This window comes from Cololabis saira, chromosome 3 (genome assembly GCF_033807715.1).
Source record: "Cololabis saira isolate AMF1-May2022 chromosome 3, fColSai1.1, whole genome shotgun sequence".
NCBI classification, from domain to species: Eukaryota; Metazoa; Chordata; class Actinopteri; order Beloniformes; family Belonidae; genus Cololabis; species Cololabis saira.
Genome location: NC_084589.1, coordinates 51,554,349 through 51,570,201, shown reverse-complemented (window position 1 = coordinate 51,570,201; position 15,853 = coordinate 51,554,349). Strand labels below are relative to the sequence as shown.

At 35.1% G+C, this 15,853-nt stretch overlaps 1 protein-coding gene across 1 annotated transcript; it reads left to right on the top strand.

Annotated features, from left to right (window-relative positions):
- The first annotated feature begins 9,682 nt into the window (after nucleotides 1-9,682).
- Nucleotides 9,683-15,163, top strand: LOC133440496 (oocyte zinc finger protein XlCOF6.1-like). Its single transcript, XM_061717768.1, has 2 exons — nucleotides 9,683-9,869; nucleotides 13,137-15,163. Exons 1-2 carry the CDS (start codon nucleotides 9,776-9,778, stop codon nucleotides 14,285-14,287), a joined length of 1,245 nt encoding a protein of 414 aa, XP_061573752.1. The 5' UTR covers nucleotides 9,683-9,775; the 3' UTR covers nucleotides 14,288-15,163.
- The last annotated feature ends 690 nt before the right edge of the window (nucleotides 15,164-15,853 follow it).

Genomic DNA, 15,853 nt, shown 5'->3' with positions numbered 1-15,853 from the left:
CCAAATATGTGTGGAGCTGCAAAAAATTAAAAGTCTTGTATCAGCCTTAGAATGAAGAAACACATGCTGCATGTAGAAGATTTTTTTTTCATTATGCACTTCGAGAAAAAAGTCAATGTCGAGAAAAAAGTCAAAAAGAAAAATGAATGAATGAATGAATGAATGAAAATATATTTATTTCGGTCAGGTCATTCTTAATGCAGACACCAACTGAAAGCATTAGTTCACATAAAAAACAAACGAGACCTAACCGAAAAGGAATAGGCTGAAGCTATTGCTTATTTACGCCTACCCTTCTCACATGATCAACTTATTCAGATCAAACATACAAAACATAATATAAAAAAATAAATCATATTGTTTACACAATCCCAAAACATAATTCCGTAATAGTTTCATCTACTGGATCTCTCATATTTTTCAAACACATTAAACTTAAACAAACGTTTGAATGCATGAATCGACTGGCACATCTTCAATTTATCATCAAGTGCATTCCATATATTTACTCCCCTTAAAGTAATACATTGATCTTTAATTTTAGTCCTAGACTTTGGTTTTTCAATCATACGATTCCCTCGAAGCTCATATCTACTTATCCTTATTTTAAACATGCTTACAATTTTACTAGGTAACAATCTGTTGAACACTTTGTACATTATCAATGCTATTTTATATTCCACTAAATCCAAGAATTTAAATGCCCTTAATTTAATAAATAATTCATTTGATGGTTCTCTATAATTTGATTTTGTGATAATCCTTACCGCTCTTTTTTGAAGAATAAAGATCGGTTTAGTATGGGTAAAATATGCACTCCCCCATATTTCTAAACAGTATGTAATGTAGGGAATAAACATAGTGCAATACAAAATATACAAAGCACGCTGGTTCAACATATCTTTTACCTTATATAATATAATAAATATATATATATATATATATATATATATATATATATATATATATATATATATATATATATATATATATATATATATAATAATAAAAAGGAAAAAAAGAAGAAAAAAAAATGTCAAACATTGTTGAAAAAGCTCCAGGAGCCACCAGGGCGGCGCTAAAGAGCCACAGGTTGCCGAGCCCTAAGCTAGTCTTACTGAGGTCCACATTAAAAAACAATACATTTAAAACATACAGTTAAAAACAAGACATGAAGAAAAACGAAGTAACGCGACAAACCTACATTAAACTTGACCGTACATGTAAATCATTATCTTAGAGCAATAAAAAAACATACATGAAACATTCCAATATACAGTAAAACATCTAGTCCAGGGGTGGACGCCCAGTCAGGCTCAGAGCAGAACAGATCTCCGACAACACGGCGCTACTGGGACCGTCCGGCAGCATCCACCACCGCCCTGGAAAACAGGGGCTGCCGCACTGCATTGTGGGAAATGTGATGGACTCAATGGATCAAAACTGTGATGGATCAAAACAGACATTTCTGTTTCTAGTTTTCTCCCTTCATTTTTATTTCTCCTATTTCTAAAGACATAAATGACGGAAGTACGACGGAGTATTAGGGCCAAACAAAGACAAAAAAAATTGAAATTTCGAGAATAAAGTCATAATAATATCAGAATAAAGTCGTAAAATTACGAGAATAAAGTTGTAATATTAAATATATCATTATATAAATAGAACTTCAAGAGATGCTCGATATTCCTCATTTTAACACAGGGAGAAGATGCTCTTCCTGTTAGTTCTCTAACGACTTTATTCTAGTAATGTTACGACTTTATTCTCACAATATTACGACTTTATTCTCATTATATTATGACTTTATTCTCGTAATTTCCTTTTTTTTTGTCTTTGTTTGGCCCTAATACTTGACGTAGTCGTACGGAAGAGCATCAGGGCCAGGCAGGAGAAAAAATATTTGAGAGGGGAAGATTTTTTTTTTTTTTTGTGCACTTCGAGAAAAAAGTCAATGTCGAGAAAAAAGTCGAAATGTCAAGATTAATGTTGAAATACAATTTCAAGAATAAAGTCGAACTTTCGCCTTTTTCTCAACATTTCAACTTTATTCACGAAATTTTAACTTTTTTTTCGAAATTGTACTTCAACATTAATCTTCGACTTTTTTCTCGAAGTACATAATGAAAAAAAAATCTTCCTCCTCTAAAGTATTATTTTTATTTTTCTCCAGCCTGGCCCTGATACTCTTCCGTACATAAATGGCATTTTAGAATAAATAACAAATTAGGAAATATTTTTTATTTCCCCGTTGGATCAAAATTCTCAAACTCCGCCAGCAGCGACTTTACGACTCCGAACTTCTAGTAACAGACACAACTAATCATCCCAGCGGTGGTGATGAAATATAAAATATATAAATATAAACGGCCACATGGAGACTTTTCAACCTCCACAGAAGTTCACACGTCCACATAAAGAAAATACGAGTTAAAAAGTAAAAAGTACCGACTGTAACTGAGGACAAAACTCTCCAAAAGAGAAGTTTAGTTCAACAGACCTTTATTTTAGTTTACTTTATTTTATTTTATTTTGCTGCTTCTTTCTGAAACTCAAACTTGTGACAAAGAAGCTGAAGTCACTCCTTTTATAGAAGTTTTAATTTTATTATTTAAAAAAGGCCTCGTCACGTTTGACAGAATTAAAAACTGATGCTCCAGCGCGACATCTAGTGGTGGAACAGCTGAACTGCAGCCGAGCGGTGAGAAAAGGTGAGAAAAGAGATTAATCAACCAGGTTATAATTATTATGGGCTATTTATAAATTCACCTTATTTGTAATAATTATAATTGTATTCTTAAAGTGCATTTAGATGACATCTGTTGTGATTTGGTGGTATATAAATAAAGCTGAACTGATTTGAATTCTTCATCAGCTCCCATTAATTTCCATGTTGCAGAGCTCTTCGTTGCCCCCCCCAAATTCACTTTACTTTAGTGAGTTTTTGTTCATGAAAAATAGGAAAGGAACTGCATTAAAAATGACCCCGTAGACCTTCAGGACCTGGGGCCTCATGTACAAAGGGTGCGTACGCACAAAAACATGGCGTACGCCCTTTTCCACGCAAACGTTCAGATGAATCAAGAGTGAAATGAGCGTGGAAATGTGCGGTGCCCGACGCCAACTTCATGGCTGGCGTACGCACGTTTCCACAGCTATTGGTCCGGTGGCGACACTTAGTGGTGATGCTGGGAAACTGTTAATAATGTGAAAACAATAAGCCCTCAGAGTGATGTGCACATCAGAGACACACTGATGAACAATTAACACATTCACCTGTCTGCAATTACAGAGTGGATATAAAAGCAAAGTGGTGCAGAAATACCGTTAACAACAATGGCAGCTTTGGCAGTGTTAGAAGATATCACAAATGGCGCAGTAAGAAGAGAAAGAATATTTAGCCGGTTTTCCTAATGTAATGGGAGCTATCGACTGCACACACATTAATATAAAAGCACCATCACTGGATGAATAGTTGTACGTTAACAGGAAGCATTTTCATTCCATTAATGTACAGATTATATGATTCATTTATGTTATTTGTGAAGTTATTTCTTGGAAAAAGGGGCAGATCAGATAAGATTCTTCTTCTTTCTGCTTGCTTTTCATTCACGAGTTAAGAACATTTGTATTTGTATTGAATTATTTTATTTTTTTGAATGAAATAAAGAATATTAAAAAAAATAAAAAAATATGTCACAGGTGTCAAAGTGAATCCCAGAAGGACCGGTGTCCTGCATGTTTAGATGTTTCACTGCTTTAACACACCTGATTATAATTAATGATCGTTCCACGTTGATTGGGATGTACAAAGGAAATGTGCTTGGATTCATGTCTACGTTTCATACATCTGGATTTTTTTGTGCGTAGGACGTTTTCTGGATTTAAGCGTACGCCATGTTTCAGTAGGAAATCCACGCAAGTCTTTGTACATGAGGCCCCAGGGCTGCTGATCCCACCGTAGACGGACCTCCTCCTGTTCCTGCGGTGGATCCGTCTATCACTCCATCTTCTGGTGTTCATGTGTACCAGATATATCCGTCTTCTGTACAGAACTTTAATGAGGACCAAACTCAGCACCGAAGGTGAGGAAACGTATGTTTGCTGGGTTATTTCTTTGTTGTAGCCGCGTTGCTTGGCAGCAGGTTTGTGGGAGGAGCCTCAGAGCTGAGTGTGGAACCATGTTCCCTAAACGTGGGAACCGAACCTGCAAGCGATGGCAGCGAAGAACCGAAGCAGCCGGACAGGAAGTCAAGCGCTGCCAAATGAGATGATAAAGAAAAGAAGACGATGCTGGGGTTAAAATTCTGTTATTACTGATAATATTCAAGTTCAAGTTTATCTATAAAGTACTTTAAAAACAACAGCAACAGTTTCAGAAACCCATCATGATGTGAGTCGCTTGAAAAAGTTCTAGTTCTTTTAAAAAATGAAATAAAACAAATAGAAAAGACACTCGAATAATAAAAACTAACCTTCAAATAAAATGAATCTTACTACTATCAATCTCAGAAGGGAAAATAATTAAGATTGTTAGGTTGTATTTAGTTATTTATTGTTTTTTCACAAAGCTAATTCTTGGATCCATTTATCTAGACTTGTGATGACTATTTAAAAAGATTTAAAAAGATTTATTTTTTCCCAGTTTGAAAAAATAAAATAAATAACCACAGATCTACACAGATGGTTTAAATTGGAAGCCGAGACCATTGAACATCTTTTTTTCAATTTCTCTTCTACAAAGTCCTTCATAATTGGTTATCTTAAAAAACTGATGAAATTCCTGTTTTTACTTACAATGATGTTATTTATTATATGGATAACTTGGATCCTAAATATTCAAACATTATCAACTTGGTGATTATTTTGGTTAAATATCACATTCACACTTGTAAGTGGAGTGGAAACCTCCTTTACTATATTTTTACTTTTTTTTTTACCAACTACTTTAAATCTATAAAAAAAAATCTGTTTTTTTTGTTTGTTTTTGTTTCCTGTGTGAATCTTATCTTCACCATTGTTGCTGTAATTATTTCCTAATTTTATACCTTTTTCACCCTTCCTTAGGGCCAGGCAGGAGAAACATAAAAATAATATTTTAGAGGAGGAAGATTTTTTTTTCATTACGCACTTCAAGAAAAAAGTGGAAATGCCGAGAAAAAAGTTGAAAAGTATTTCAACTTTATTCTCGAAATTCCGACTTTATTCACGAATTTTCGACTATACCTGTATACACGAAATTTCAACTTTATTCTTGAAATTGTATTTTCAACATTAATCTCGATTTCCACTTTTTTCTCAAAGCACAATAAAAAAAAATCTTAGAGACTCTGATTGCGATTGTTGGAGAAACTAATTCATTGCCATAGTCTGTGGAGCCTGAAACAGCCCTGGCCCCCCCTGGCCCCCCCGAGGTTAAAGGTCCAGATCCGCCCCTGCCTGGTGGATCCCAGCCATCCTGACCAGGAAAGTTCCCCCTCCGGTCTCAGGCAGAAGTTTCTGAGCGACGGCTGCAGAACATTCAGGCTCCAGGACACTGACTCCATAAGACTTTTAAATAAACAGAACCCGTTCCCCGTCTACCCTCGACAACGACTGCCTACAGTTACAGTTCTGCACGCAGCGTTTTAGGCCACGTTTCCACGTAGCCGGGTATTTACAAAAACAGATATTTCCCCCTCTACGTTTTAAAAATTTCCAGGAACCTGCATAAATATCTGTTAAGGTGCTATGAGCAGCCAAACCTACAGGGGGCAGTGTAACGAGAAGATAAAGTCATGCTAGCCAATCAGAAACCTGGAAAAAAAACATCAACAAATGACACGAGTAACTTCCAGTTACTTCCAAGATGAACGAGAGTCTTTGGTTTGGAGTGACAGAGAAGTGGAGTTCTCAACATTTTGACTTTTTTATCAACTTTTTTCTCAAAATTTTGACTTTTTTCTCGACTTTTTTCTCAAAATTTTGACTTTTTTCTCAAAATTTTGACTTTTTTCTCAACAATTTGACTCTTTTTCTCAAAAATTTGACTCTTTTCTCAAAAATTCGACTTTTATCTCAAAAATTCGACTCTTTTCTCAAAATTTCTACTTTTTTCTCAAAGGCCACGTTTCCACGTAGCCGGGTTTTTACAAAATATATTTCCCCCTCTACGTTTAGAAAAGTCCCATCATTTCCAGGAACCTGCATAAATATCTGTTAAGGTTCTATGAGCAGCCAAACCTACAGGGGGCAGTGTAACGAGAAGATAAAGTCATGCTAGCCAATCAGAATCCTGGAAAAAAACATCAACAAACGACACGAGTAACTTCCAGTTACTTCCAAGATGAACCAGAGTCTTTGGTTTGGAGTGACAGAGAAGTGGAGTTACTTTTAAGTGTGACTTTAGAATATAAAACAGGTAAAATACAAGAAAATATTGACGGTTACAAGCTAATTGTAACCACAGGTGTCACTCATGACGCTGGTGACGTTTCTGTCTCATAATGTGACGTTCTGAAGCCTAAATGTCCGTTTCTCTCCGTTTACAAGCAAACGTGGAGACGGAGGTTTTAAAAATCTCCACTTTGGCCGGAGTTTTCAGAAATGATGGTTTTTGGAGACTTTGAGCTTCGTTTTCATGTAAACGAACGGACAAAACGCATGAAAACACCAGCGTTTTTAAAGGGATTGTGACATGAAAAACACATTTTTCTTGATTTTTTGTGTTTAGTTGGGTGTCTTGACATCAATTACACCCAAAAAAATGATTGACAGGAAAGAGGGAAAAGGAAGCGTTTTTCACAGGCAAAAAACACCGTCATAAAAAAAGCCAGGAATGGAGTACTAGAGTGAAGTTTTTCTTGTTACACCCTTTTAGACACATTTAAGGGATGTTGGCCAAGACTTTTAATAGTGTTAAAAGCATGTTAAAAATTATGTCACAATACCTTTAATACGTGGAAACGGGGCCTTAGTTTTTATCCTGGTGTCCTTATCTTTTAGTGTTTAGAGTTTTTAGTGTTTTAATTGTTTTATTGCTTACTTTGAGCCAGTGGCAACGACATTTCGTTCCGCTTGTATTTGGACTTTTGAATGACAAGAGTCGAGACTATAGACCATCTATTTCTCTCATGAGGTACTTATGTTCTGGCTTGATATTCACAAATGGACAAAGCGAAGGATTTTATCCTTCCCAACTTCTATTACTAGATATAATATAACATTTGGCATGTTTTTACAAAACAAAAGTGATTAACTGTTGTAATGTACAGGACTGTCTCGGAAAATTAGAATATTGTGATTTTCTGTAATGCAATTACAAAAACAAAAATGTCCTACATTCTGGATTCATTACAAATCAACTGAAATATTGCAAGCCTTTTATTATTTTAATATTGCTGATCATGGCTTACAGCTTAAGAAAACTCAAATATCCTATCTCAAAAATTAGAATATTCTGGGAATCTTAATCTTAAACTGTAAGCCATAATCATCAATATTAAAATAATAAAAGGCTTGCAATATTTCAGTTGATTTGTAATGAATCCAGAATGTATGACATTTTTGTTTTTTTTAAATTGCATTACAGAAAATAAAGAACTTTATCACAATAATCAAATTTTCTGAGACAGTCCTGTAATCCTCTGTATAACCAAATCTTTTATTCATAAAAATAAATATCTAAAGTCATCCCCCAAATGTGTTGTTTTTTTAAATGAATTTGGATTATATTTAAAATCTTTAAAACTAATAACTGAAGCAAAAGCACAAAAAATGTATGAAGCGTTAAGACATTTTCCCACTGATTTAGAAGACGATGATGATGGACCTTGTTGTATTATTTTACTTAAATGTCATGTATTTAATTTATTTATTATTGTTTGTACCTTATTTTCACATTATATTACTGTATAATTGTCATGGGACATTCAATCTCTACACACTTTATTCTCAGGTTTACATACAGTGTCCAATCTACTGTTCCCTTTATCAGCCTCGTTTCGTTTACAATTTACGACGAGTATTAGGGCCAAACTAAGAAAAAAAAAGGAAATTGCGAAAATAAAGTCATAATAATATGAGAATAAAGTCGTAAAATTACGAGAATAAAGTCATAATGTTCCGAGAATAAAGTCGTAATATTTTGAGAATAAAGTCATAAAATTACGAGAATAAAGTCATAATGTTGCGAGAATAAAGTCGAAATATTACGAAAATAAAGTCGTAAAATTACGAGAATAAAGTCGTAAAATTACGAGAATAAAGTCGTAAAATTACGAGAATAAAATCGTAATATTATATATATTATAAATATATAAATATAGCTTCACAAGATGCTCAATATTCAACATTTTAAAACATTCTTCCTGTTAGAGCTCTCATAATATTACGACTTTATTCTCATAATATTACGACTTTATTCTCATAATATTACGACTTTATTCTCGTAATATTACGACTTTATTCTCGTAATATTACGACTTTATTCTCGCAACATTATGACTTTATTCTCGTAATATTACGACTTTATTCTCGTAATATTACGACTTTATTCTCGTAATTTTACGACTTTATTCTCATAATATTATGACTTTATTCTTGTAATATTACGACTTTATTCTCAAAATATTACGACTTTATTCTCGTAATATTATTACTTTATTCTCGCAACATTATTACTTTATTCTTGTTATATTACGACTTTATTCTCGTAATATTACGACTTTATTCTGATAATATTACGACTTTATTCTCAAAATATTACGACTTTATTCTCAAAATATTACGACTTTATTCTCAAAATATTACGACTTTATTCTCGTAATATTATGACTTTATTCTCGTAATATTACGACTTTATTCTCGGAACATTATGACTTTATTCTCGTAATTTTACGACTTTATTCTCGTAATATTATTACTTTATTCTTGTAATATTACGACTTTATTCTCGTAATATTACGACTTTATTCTGATAATATTACGACTTTATTCTCAAAATATTACGACTTTATTCTCAAAATATTACGACTTTATTCTCAAAATATTACGACTTTATTCTCAAAATATTACGACTTTATTCTCGTAATATTACGACTTTATTCTCGTAATATTACGACTTTATTGTCAAAATATTACGACTTTATTCTCGTAATAATACGACTTTATTCTGATAATATTACGACTTTATTCTCGTAATAATACGACTTTATTCTGATAATATTACGACTTTATTCTCAAAATATTACGACTTTATTCTCAAAATATTATGACTTTATTCTCGTAATTTCCATTTTTTTTTGGTCTTAGTTTGGCCCTAATACTCGACTTGTATGGAATGTATATTTGCCATGTTTGTTTTATAATGAACCGTTGACACAAATACAAGAATTGAGAGAAAAAAAACACTTTTGGAATGACAATAAAGTGAACTTTGAACGTTGAACCTTGAAGCTTGTTATGAATCAGAGGAAGTTCAGTCACGTGACCGGCTCTCACCGTTGCTCTCACTTCCCTATTGAGGGTCAAACCATTTCCGCAGACGGGGGGTGAAACTGTACTTTATTGTTAAAATATTACATTTAAACAAATACTGTAAATGGTTTAACACCCCTAGTGTTATATTAACACCCACGGATCTTATCGTACGTGTTTGTGTTTCCAGCAGCGGGAATGAAGCTGGTTTCGCGGGGCAGTTTAGCGTGATTCTCCCGCCACACCTGGCAACCCGGAGCAGCGTCGGGCCGGGGGTTGCCAGGTGGGGCAGAACCGCGCCCGGCGGAGCTGCAGAAACATGTCTGAGTTTGATGAGACGGAGTTAAAGGAGGAAGAAAAGGTCCGTCCGCTGGAACACCGCGGGAATCTGGTGGTGAAGTTACTCAGAACAGGTTCGTAACTCCGTGTGTGTGTGGATTAAAGGCTGAATCTGCTGGTGCTGGTTCTGGTTCTGGTTCCAGAGCTGGTTCTGGTTCAACTCGCTCCACTAGGAACCAGCTGGTGGTTTTTAATAAATCTTTATTGACAAGGATTACAGTAAACAGTATAAAGATCACAGCGTACAGGTAACAGATTACAGGTGGAACAGAGAACAGAAGTGTATTATATAAAAACTTTAGAGGCTGCAAATATTCACATTTCTAACTATATTATTTACTAAACACTAACTAGATATTTACTAAAAACTAAGAAGAGGTTTACTAAACACTAACTAGATATTTACGAAAAACTAAGAAGAGGTTTACTGAACACAAACTAGATATTTACTAAACACTAACTAGAGGTTTACTAAACACAAACTTTTCAAAAATGTTTGACCTTTTTTTCCTTTTTTTTCTTTTTCTTTTTCTTTTTCCTTTTTGTCTTTCTTTTTTTCTTCCTTTTTTCTTTTTTTTCTTTTTTCTTTTTTCCTTTTTTAATCAAAACATTTTGACTTTTATCTCGACATTTCGACTTTTTTCTCGACATTTCAACTTTTTTTCTTGACGGGCATAATGAAAAACAAAAATGTTCCCCCATTTATATGTATAAACATGCAGCACGTGTTGCCTTCATTCTAAGGTTTATACAAGACTTTTCATTTTTTGCGGCTCCAGACATATTTGTTTTTTGTATTTTTGGTTCAATATGGCTCTTTCAATATTTTGGGTTGCCGACCCCTGAACTAGAATCTTTACTGAACACTAACTATAGACTTTACTAAACACTAATTAGAGGTTTTACTAAACACTAACTAGTCTTAATAGCCTTTTGATTTAAAATAAACTTCCATTTCCTTCTGAAACAAAACAAAACAAGGTTTTTTGTTAATTAATTTACTTTTATGTATAAAATTTTTTGCCAAAATTAAAAATAGATTTATTAAAAAGTAACATTTTTCTTCTTCTCTGGGACATATTAGGAAACCAAACACAACATTTTCCCAAAACAAAGAAAAATCTTCGGTGAGATGATCAATAATAAATCTACCGAGTTCTGCCTAAAATGTTTTTGTATAAGAACAATACCAAAACATGTGTAAAACAGTTTCTGGATAAAGGTCACAAAATGAGCAGTTTGTATTATTTGTAGTATTTGTAGTTTGTAAAAATTTTTTTTAATTTCTGCATATATTGACTGGCCGGGTAAAACTTATGGATCATTTTGAAGGAAACCTCCTTAACCTGGTTTACAATTTTAATTAAACATGTATGAGGAGCGTCCACACTTTCTTCCAGTTAATATTTTTAATAAATTGATTCCAATAAGTTACACTAACTACAGGTTTACTAAACACTAACTAGATTCTTTACTAAACACTAACTAGAGGATTTTTTTTTTTTACTAAAATTGAGACATTTTAACTGGAAATAAGACAAATATTCTTGTTAAGATTTTGAGTTTTTGCAGTGTAAGCTGTGACGGATTTTGTATATGAGGCAGCAGTTTTTGAAAATTACAAGATTGTTCCAGCTCAGAAGAATTGTGCAATGATGGAAGGATCTTGTTTGTATAGGGATATGACCGGATTTAGAGTAGTGGAGTTTCCATGGGCCCAGGTGGGTAGACAGTAATTAATATGAGATATTATGAGAGAAAACATGAACATTGTTGCAGCTTCTGTAGTCATATGATTTCTGAGGTGCCTGAAATTAAAAAGTGTGAATTTGAGAATGTTGCTCACTTTTTTAACATGATGTTTAAAAGCGAGAGTTTTGGGGATGTCCCTTTTTTTTGGCGCCTGCGCTGCTGAAATCCCTTATTTCTATTTCTGAAAAGTGGCAGCTCTATAAATACCGTGATCCTCAACGGGACCTGCAGGCCCAGTCTGCTCTCCTGCAGAACTTAATTGCATATAAACAGCAGAATGCGGCTCAACCGGTAGATAATAATAGATTTAATTTTTTTTTTGTGATCAAATGTTTTGATTTATATTTCTTTTTTAATTATAAATGGTGGCATCCACAATGATATTTTCACCCCCTTCCAAACCTTCACCCCTCGGACCTAAGCATTTGATGAAAATAATTAATAATTAATAATAAGGAAAACAGAAAAAAAAGATAATACAACAATAAAAAAAACAAAACAAACAAACAAAAAGCTCAAAATATAACATAGTAATATCAAAAACTGGACAAGAATAGCTGCAACAAGGTAGTCTATATCAATTTAAAATACATCTTTACAGTTTGGCTTTAATTTTATCTGCTGCCATAAACCAAAATAAAATATTTAGTTGTTTTGCATCATGGATTGGGGTTGTAGATATTTCCAGATAGATAATATCAAGAAAAGTCAAACACCAATGGGAGATGTTAAGCGTGTGGTGGTTTCCATCTTACTGCAATTATCTGTTTTGCTGCTGTTAGGTCAGCAAGCAAAATTCATTTATGACATAGTGAAGCATTGATTGTGGATAAATGATTTAGAATAAGTGTTTGAGGAAGAGTATAAGGGCCATGCAGGAGAAAAGATTCAGATTCAGACTTTTATTGTTATTATACAGGGCACAACGAAATTAAAGGCAGTACGGAGTGGTGTTTCCTTCAAAAACAGATTAAGTAAAAATAAAGGAAAAAAGTAGAGAATAAGTATAAATAAAATAGAATAGTATAGAATAGACTGTAAAAACAACAGTATATGTACAAAAATGTGCAACAGAGTGAAAACACATGACATGAAAAAATATTTTAGAGGAGGAAGTTTTCTTTTTAATTGTGCACTTCGAGAAAAAAGTCAAAATGTCGAGATTGATGTTGAAATACAATTTCAAGAATAAAGTCGAAATTTCGAGAATAAAGCTGAAATACATTTCGACTTTTTCTTGGCATTTCAACTTTATTGATGAAATTTTGAATTTTTTCTCAACATTTCGACTTTTTTCTTGAAATTCTACTTCAACATTATTTTCGACATTTCGACTGTTTTCTCAACATTTCAACTTTTTTTCGACATTTCGACTTTTTCTCGACATTTCAACTTTATTCACGGAATTTTGACTTTCGACTTTTTTATGTGCATAATGAAGAAAAAATCTTCCTCCTCTAAAATATTATTTTTATTTTTCTCCTGCCTGGACCTGATACTCTTCTGTAATATTCTGTACTGCCATCAAGGATGTTTTTAAACATTTTTATCACAGCAACAGCTTCTTTGTTTGGTCTCATTTTGTCTAGATGTTGCGGAGCGTCGCGTCTTCAAAGAGGAGGATGTTCCTCTCTGTTCTGACCCGGAACCTCCAGAGAAAGAAGAGGAGCAAAGGAAACCGTTCGTCTGCAAGTTCAGATATCAGCTTCATCTCCAGGAGGATCCAGATCCCATTCCGGGGAAGGAACAGAACCAGAATCAGAGCCAGAACAGGGACTCAAACCCAACCAGAAAGACAAAGCAGCAGAAAAAGAGTCCAGCGTTACAGACCCGTTGCAACGCCGACGCAGCTAAAACGCCACTAGCATGTGACCTTTGTGGGAGACAATTTACGTCAAAGTATAGCCTGATAAGTCACTACAAAATTCACACAAACGAGACGCCGCATCCGTGTGACACGTGTGGAAAAGTTCTCCCGAGCAACACCAGGCTCCTTCAGCACATGAAGATCCACCAGAAACTGCACGCATGTGATATCTGCGGGAAAACGTTTGCAGAAAAGTGTCACCTGAAGCTCCACGGCCGAATCCACTCGGGCGAGACGCCGTACCGCTGCGACATGTGCGGGAAAGAATTCAGATTGAAAGCCGGCTTGAAGGGCCACAGCAGGATCCACTCGGATGAAAAACCGTACCGCTGCGACATGTGCGGGAAAGCTTTCAAGTGGAAGAAAAGCTTCGACAACCACAGCAGGATCCACTCGGGCGAGAAGCCGTACGCCTGCCACCTCTGCCCGGAACGATTCCACCAGTCGGACGCGTTAAGATGCCACATGTACAGACACACCGGAGAGAGACCGCACTCCTGCAAAACCTGCGGGAAAAGCTTCAGTATGAAGGCGCACCTGTCCAGCCACATGACGACCCACACGGGCGAGACTCCGTTCACCTGCCGGGAGTGTGGGAGGGGTTTCAAGTTCAAGGAGACGCTGACGCGCCACATGAGGATCCACACGGGCGAGAGGCCGTTCGTATGTGGGACGTGTGGAAAGGACTTTTCTGTTCTGTTTAGTTTATCGGAGCATATGAAGATGCACACGGGGGAAAGGCCACATCCCTGCGAAATCTGTGGGAAACGTTTCGTACGTACTTGCAGTTTGAGTAGACACAGGAAATGGCACCGTCGAGAAAAAAGTCGAAATGCCGAGAAAAAAGTCGAAATGTCGAAATGTCAAGAATAATGTCGAAATGTCCAAGTACAATTTCGAGAAAAAAGTCGAAATGTTGAGAAAAAAGTCAAAATGTCGAGAAAAAAGTTGAAATGTCGAGAAAAAAGTCAAAATGTATTTCAACTTTATTCTCGAAATTTCAACTTTATTCTCGAAATTTCAACTTTATTCTCGAAATTTCAACTTTATACACAAAATTCCACTTTATTCTTGAAATTGTATTTCAACATTAATCTCGACATTTCAACTTTTTTCTCGACATTTCGACTTGTTTCTCGAAAATAATCTTCCCCTCTCAAATATCTTTTCTCCTGCATGGCCTGATACTACTGGTACTACTGTACCGTACAACTACTGATTTCAACGGTAAAGTTTGGGGACGGATGTCTTGAATCTTGAAAATCTGCATCAAATTTAATAAAATGCAAGACAAAGGACAGGGAATTATCCATTTCTTGCTAGTTTTGTAGTTTTTTTGCAGTTTTTTTCTGGTTTTATAGCTATAATTAATAGTAATATGTATTTTATTGTATATTGCATTATTGCCTGTACATGTAATTAGTTTTGTCATTTTTAAACATATGACTCCAAACATGATGCTGCAACGTCTGAACACCTTCAAAACGGATTCTTAGCTCATCATTCAGGCTCGTTTTAAGGCTCTTGATTTTGTGTAAAAATACCCGCAGTTAAGTTTTTTGATTATTGACACCTTTCTCATGTTTGCGGTCGACCCTAATTTTTATTATATTGTTGAATAAATCAGTTTTTTTGTACTGTGATTTTATGTCTATCCATTTTTCAGTTGCTGCATTTAGCAATTTAAAAATAAAATGTGTACTCTGTAAGTGAAAAAAAAGATATAATAATAAAAACCAGTAACTCGTTGTTGCATATAAACAGACGTATTTTTATTATTGTTGACCCGACAAAGTTAAAAAAAATCCTGAGATTTTGTACATGAATTAAACTGTTTTTTGCACGTAAACAATCATCGGCAGAGCGGGGAACTGGAGCTGCAGAAATCCTGCTTCCGTGAGTTTTCGTATCGTTTTCCCTTTTCAGCAAAACTCTGATGAAACCTGAAACACGAGGAAGCCGAAGCGACAAACGTTCAAAACAGCACCAGCTGAGTGTGGCTGCGGCGTTGCCACGGTAACCCGGAGTTGGCCAGCTTCTTTCAGACACCCACTGTTTGGTAACACAGAGCAGGAAGTGACATCAGCAGGGTGTTGAGCATCAGGCCGTGGTGGGACGTGGATCTGCAGCCGGTCGACCTGAGGTCCGGGTTCTGCAGGAGGACAGGCAGAGGTCAGAGGTCAGAGAGGTCAGGGCTCAGGGGTCACCAGTACTCGAGTTGTAAAAAAATATCAGGGGGGATGGTGGATTTGATCATATGGGGACAGATATTTTGTGCTGATTACAAATAATATAATATATTACAAATAATAGCAGTGACCAAAACAGCTGCAGAAATACTGCAGGAATGACATAGCAGCAGTTAAATGCAGCCTTCTGTAAGCTTTAAATATCCACTGGGCTTACATCAAATACATCAAAACACAACAATAAAAAACA

Bases quoted from the DNA above. Each gene is read 5' to 3' on its own strand.
- LOC133440496 (XM_061717768.1), top strand. From the start codon at position 9,776: ATGTCTGAGTTTGATGAGACGGAGTTAAAGGAGGAAGAAAAGGTCCGT. The intron at 9,870-13,136 runs GTTCGTAACTCC...CATTTTGTCTAG, and splicing joins GGTGAAGTTACTCAGAACAG to ATGTTGCGGAGCGTCGCGTC.